At 39.9% G+C, this 5939-nt stretch overlaps 1 protein-coding gene across 1 annotated transcript; it reads left to right on the plus strand.

The window, feature by feature from the left end:
* The first annotated feature begins 2159 nt into the window (after positions 1-2159).
* On the plus strand, positions 2160-5139 carry LOC311070381 (uncharacterized protein). Its single transcript, XM_084094206.1, has 4 exons — positions 2160-2256; positions 2345-2565; positions 2943-2997; positions 4711-5139. Exons 1-4 carry the CDS (start codon positions 2208-2210, stop codon positions 5034-5036), a joined length of 651 nt encoding a protein of 216 aa, XP_083950332.1. The 5' UTR covers positions 2160-2207; the 3' UTR covers positions 5037-5139.
* The last annotated feature ends 800 nt before the right edge of the window (positions 5140-5939 follow it).

Below are 5939 nucleotides of genomic sequence, written 5' to 3' on the forward strand. Positions count from 1 at the left end.
TTTTAACACATTATAATATTATCTATTCATTGTTACACCTCCAAAAAATTATAATACACTAAAACTCATGACAAACAACCAATTCTAGATGTAACAAGGAATGTGCAAATATTATAAAACATTTTAACTTTGGTTACAGTTATTTATGAAAACATATATGACATTATAACATACGCTATTGATACCTTTATAACACATTATACATAAAGGCTTCAAGTAAAGTGTTACCACAATATCTAATTAGTATTATTATTAATAAATGTTGTTCTTTTTTCAACTGTAAAACACTTTCTGAAATTAAAATTATATTTTTATTTAATATATAATTAAATAGACTTACATTTGATCACCAGTTTAGTTCCTCCACCGAATGTGTACCACAGTGATACAATCTAATGAAACGCTCGTACAAAAACCTCTATTCCACTCGAGTGAACACACACTCCAGCAGAGAGAGAGAAACAACACTTCAACACACTGATATTAGAAGATCCTCAGCTCTTCTCAACACTCACTCATTCAGATTTGACTAAATGCTTTCTGATATAACACTGTTTAAAGAAATATATTTGATGAGCTGTGACCTCTGAGGTGACCTTTGACCTCTTTGATCATGGATGATGTTGTGGAGTTTCTCATAATGATGCTTCTGTTCTTCATATGCAGATCAATCATCATGATTCACAGAAAAACCAGAAGCTTCAAATAAACTAGATGTCCCGCATGGCGGTACACAATATGACCGCCGCTCAGGCCTGCACTGGCTTTCCACAAAAATAAATGACGTGGAGCAATTTGGCTGTATTGCGTGTTTATGTATACCTAAAAAAAGTAGTAGTATGTGCATGTCTGTCTGTGTGTGTGTGTGTATGTATGTGTGTTTGTGTGTGCGCATGTGTGTTTGTGTGTGTGTGTCTGTGCATGTGGATTTGTATGTGTGTGTATGGGTGTGTGTCTGTGCGTGTGGATGTCAGTGTGTGTGCATGCTTGCGTTTGTTTGTATTCCTGCATGTGTGTGTGTGACAGTATCATCCTAAACCAGCAACCCTTCGCTCAACAGCACCATCTACAGGCCGATGAGTGTACAGTCACTAAATGTGCACATAAATGAATTTATTTTATATCCCCCCCCATGGATGAAATTCTACGAAACTTAGCATACCCCCAGAGGATGTCAAGTTAATCATACACATGAAATATGGTGCAGTTCTGAACATCTCCACTGAAGATAGGGGCGATTAAAGCAGAATAATATTGCATTTTCATTTTTTTATGGGAGGGGCGCAAATCACAAATGAGTGATTATGGGCTAGGTTGATGTGGGCCCTTAAGACCAACATACCATAAAAATTTCTTCATCCTCGGTTCCACGGTTCAGGGAGTTATTTAGGAAAAACTGCATTTTTTGGGTTTGGGAGGGGCCCAGCGCGGGGGGGGGAGTGGCCCCCGGGGACCAAACGAATTTTTTCCGTAAAAGTCTAGTGGGGCTACATGCCCACCAAATTTCATGTTCCCCGGTGTTTCGGTGTCCCTGGTATTGTTGACGGAAAATTCAGTAGATTGACGAAAAAAAAAAAGAAAACTTTGACAATCCCTATATGACCGCTTTCGCTAATCAATAATTCTGAACATTTCAGATGCACATTGTTTAATATATAATGACCTGATTATGAGTCCTGATGAACTTCATGCATGTGGAAAATGTGGGGAAAAATAGACATCATGAAAATATTTCCCAGAGAGCAACATGTCAACATTGATTCCAAAGACCATAATGGACTTTTTTTATTATTACTCTAAATATAGTAAAACTTATTTATTTAGTTCTTTCTCATTGCTCATTTTAAAGGTGTACATAACTGTAAGCATAAATAAATAATTATTGAGTTTGACACATTATTGATGAACTTCATGCATGTGGAAAATGTGGGAAAAAATAGACATTAACAAAAATATTTCACAATTAATAAATATGTGCAATTAATCACTAAATGGTTCAATAACATTATTCTGAAAGTAAAATCTTCTATGTAGAGTTTATGAGTTTGTTATCAGCACAAGCTGTTGTAAATCCTGCCCACTTCTTTGCATTGTCAGCACATGCTTCAGTGCTCTGAGAGTGTTTATAGTGCTGTGAGTTTAACACTTCATGACTGAGAGCAGAACAGAACACACTCTTCATCATCACACAAGACTAAACTACAGCAATGAACACAATCTACATCTTCATCTGGACTCTCTGTCTGTGTATTGAAGGTAAATGTTTCAAGAAAATGTTAAATTGAAATATTATAATATCATCAACAGTGAATGCTGCTTTTCTAACTCTCACTATCTCTATCAGGTTTCAGTGGACAGGTGACTGTGACTCAGACTCCTTCTGTAAAAACGGTTCAAACTGGTGAATCAGTCTCTATAAACTGCAAAACAAACACAGCAGTGCATGATGGCTGTACAGGTTCATATACTTGTATGGCCTGGTACTTACAGAAACCTGGAGAAGCTCCTAAACTCCTCATATATTATGCAACAACCCGTTATACTGGAACTCCATCTAGATTCAGTGGCAGTGGATCCAGAACTGATTTTACTCTGACCATCAGTGGAGTCACAAACTTTATTAATTTATTATGATGTAAGTAAACATGTAACACAACCGTATATACCTCTTTCTAAACTGGTTCGGAACTGGTGCTGGTTCAACTTGCGAACCTTCTCAGAACCTGTTTGTTTTTCCACTGACTAGAGAGAACAGCGAACGACGTCGTTACGTCTCTGTGTACGTTGTCATACGTCTTAGCTTTCCCAACTTCAAGCATAACAATTACAATGTTGGACTACATCGTCTTTCTGCAAATGTTCCTCCTGGCTTTGCGATCCTATACTGGGGTCAGAAGAAGATGTTTAGAACACATTTGTGCTGCTCGTCTGGATTACTATAGATGGAGGTTACGTTCGAGAAGAAGTTCGACAATAACCCCGCCCCCAGCCCCCGACGTAAGCATGACGTGGTAAAAGAACGGTTCTAGTCCAGCAAAGAGTTGGTGCCGCTTTGGAACCAATTTTCCTGGCCGAGGACCGGTTCTTTGACTGTCGAAACACAAAGAACTGGTTCGCGAGTAGGCACCGGCTCCGAACCGACACCAGCACTGCCTTGGTGGAAAAGGAGTATCTGTCAACGAGAGAGTTCCCTTTCGTAAAGGGAACTCCCGCTGCATCGATACTCTATACTTTGGGGAATGCCTTCGGCATGAAGCATCTGAAGTCAACTATGGAACTATTCCAATCTCGATTGGTGTAGCGTCATTGCGTCACTCGTGACGTCGCATGTGACGGTGATCCGGAAGCTATAAAAGGGTCACAGGAACCAGGAAATGTTAGCTTCTGATTGGTTAAAGCAAGTCGGTGTCAAGGGGCGTGAAAAGTGTGGCCGAGGGATGCAGCGTCTCGTTCCCCACTCAGGGAACAAGGGTTACAATAGTAACCCGAGACGTTCCCTTTCGTAAAGGGAACTCCCACTGCATCGATACTCGATACTTTGGGGAACGCATACCCACGCTGCCACACTGAGAGAAAAACGCATTGGTCTAAAGCATCTGGCACACTCACGGACAATAGGAATAAGTAGAGGGCAGATCCAAACTAGCTTGTCATAAGATGTGGTGTAAGAAGGGGAGGTCTGGAGCCGGAGGCTCGACTGAATGGATGGGAACCCCAGACAGTAGAAAGTATTAGGTGAGTTGAAGGCAAAAGCGCACCTTGTATTTCAGATATGAGTGGTTTCTGTAGATAACCAACTGTCTTACTGATAAAGGGAAATAGCTCCTAACCCATGATACATAACTAGATGGATTGACTCCTGCCAGCCTGAGGCCTAACATAGGAACCTCCAAGTCTACGACCTTCAAATAATGAGTTAATTGAATATTAGAGCCAAAGTCAATAGAAAGTGTCAACAATGAAAATATAAAAGGTATTTTGCATGTTCTACACAGTCAAGCATGTTTTCATATTCAAGGTCTGTTCTAAAAGTATCTGGACTGGTTATGAATCTCCACACAAGATCATGAAACGTGAACAAGCTCTAATATGTCTCCATCTTTAACAGCCTGTTTCTTCTCCATTTGATGATTTCAGACACACATGAGGCTTCATGATAGATGGAGTGACACCATGAACTCTGATTAGAGATTCACAATCAGTCCTGATACTTTCTGAACAGACTCATGATTCATGATCTTACTTTAGTGATGGCGCTTCATCTAGTGGAAGTGTAGCAGTGATGATGGTCACATGACTGAATATGGACACAGAGATGGACGTTCATCTGCACATCCTCAGTGTCTCAGGAGTCACAATAAAAATACTAAATAAAGTCATGATTCTGTAACTCTAGTGTATATTAGTTTGTTCTCAGCACAAGCTGTTGTAAATCCTGCCCACTTCTTTGCATTGTCAGCACATGCTTCAGTGCTCTGAGAGTGTTTATAGTGCTGTGAGTTTAACACTTCATGACTGAGAGCAGAACACACTCTTCATCATCACACAAGACTAAACTACAGCAATGAACACAATCAACATCTTCATCTGGACCATTGCACTGTTTATTCAAGGTAAGATGTAAAAACTGACTCTGGTTTTGGTGTTTTTGTAAAAGTATATGATGATAATAGTTTTAAACACTAATAGTTTATCTTTTCTCTTCTTCAGAATCCAGAGGAGTGACTCTGACTCAACCTGAAGTTAAAACTGTCCAACAGAGTCAAACAGCAACAATAGAGTGTAATATAGATGTAGGAATATACAGCGATCGTTTAGCCTGGTATCAGCAGAAACCTGGAGAAGCTCCTAAACTCCTGATTTACTGGATAAACACCCGTAATACTGGAACTCCATCTAGATTCAGTGGCAGTGGAACAGCAGATACTGGACGAGATTTTACTCTGACCATCAGTGGAGTCCAGACTGAAGATACAGGAGATTATTACTGTCAGAGTTATCACTGGATCAACAGTAAACATGTGTTCACACAGTGATAAAGAGTCGTACAAAAACCTCTGTCAGTCAGACGTCACAGTGACTGCACTGATACAGCTGAGAGAAACTGCAGCTGCTGATGGAGGATCACAAACTACACAATATCAATGTTTACCACAGTTTCTAAAAACTTTAAAAAATATATATAAATGTATCTGTAGTAATATATTTGATATGAAATAAGAGTTAGTGCTGATATTGATCATGGCACTGGGATGTTTTATTGTCAGTGTTTCAGATCACAGTATGAGAGCGATGCGGAGTGAAGCAGAAACACCAGCTGTTTTTAATGTGTTTTCTCTCACTCCAGGATTGATCTCAGTGGTTTCTTTCATCAGTGGTGGTGGAAATAATATACATACTAACTAATCAGATTTTGTCTGAAAGGAAAGTTAGAAAGTTATTGCTTATAGGACTGTTATATAAAGTAATATCACATTCACAGTCGTGCTGCTCTTCATGTCTATGGTAGAATCACAGGCGTGCTGATATTCAGTATAACGGCACTCTTGATCATGTGACACTGCTTAAATGTGGCAGGAGGAAAGAAAAAACAGCACAACACCTTCACACATTTAAAGACAACTTCAGCAAGGGCATTTAACCCTGATAGAAATTTGGTAGTGTTTATTTGCACCTCTCGAAAAATACACGTTGCTTGGTAGCGTTGCATTTCCCCCGACTCATTTCCTGGTTCTCCTTCTCCATAAACAACATGAAATCAAGGAGAGGGTTAACTCTTCATGCTACAGATTTCCCACAGTGGTCAGAAAGAACAGGGGAGACACTTCGTTTCTACTCTAGTCGCTACTCGCTCCAAAGCTAATCGCCGTCACTCTCTCACTTCTCCCTCGCTCTACCACACAGTCCCCCCCACACACACACACACACACACTTGCCGG

The sequence above is a fragment of the Abramis brama genome, assembly GCF_963993115.1.
Source record: "Abramis brama genome assembly, chromosome: 20".
Taxonomy (NCBI): Eukaryota; Metazoa; Chordata; class Actinopteri; order Cypriniformes; family Leuciscidae; genus Abramis; species Abramis brama.

Coding starts and splice junctions, on each gene's coding strand:
- LOC311070381 (XM_084094206.1), top strand. CDS start 2,208: ATGAACACAATCTACATCTTCATCTGGACTCTCTGTCTGTGTATTGAA. Junction 2,257..2,344: donor TCTCTGTCTGTGTATTGAAG/GTAAATGTTTCA, acceptor TATCTCTATCAG/GTTTCAGTGGACAGGTGACT. Junction 2,566..2,942: donor GAACTCCATCTAGATTCAGT/GGCAGTGGATCC, acceptor GGATTACTATAG/ATGGAGGTTACGTTCGAGAA.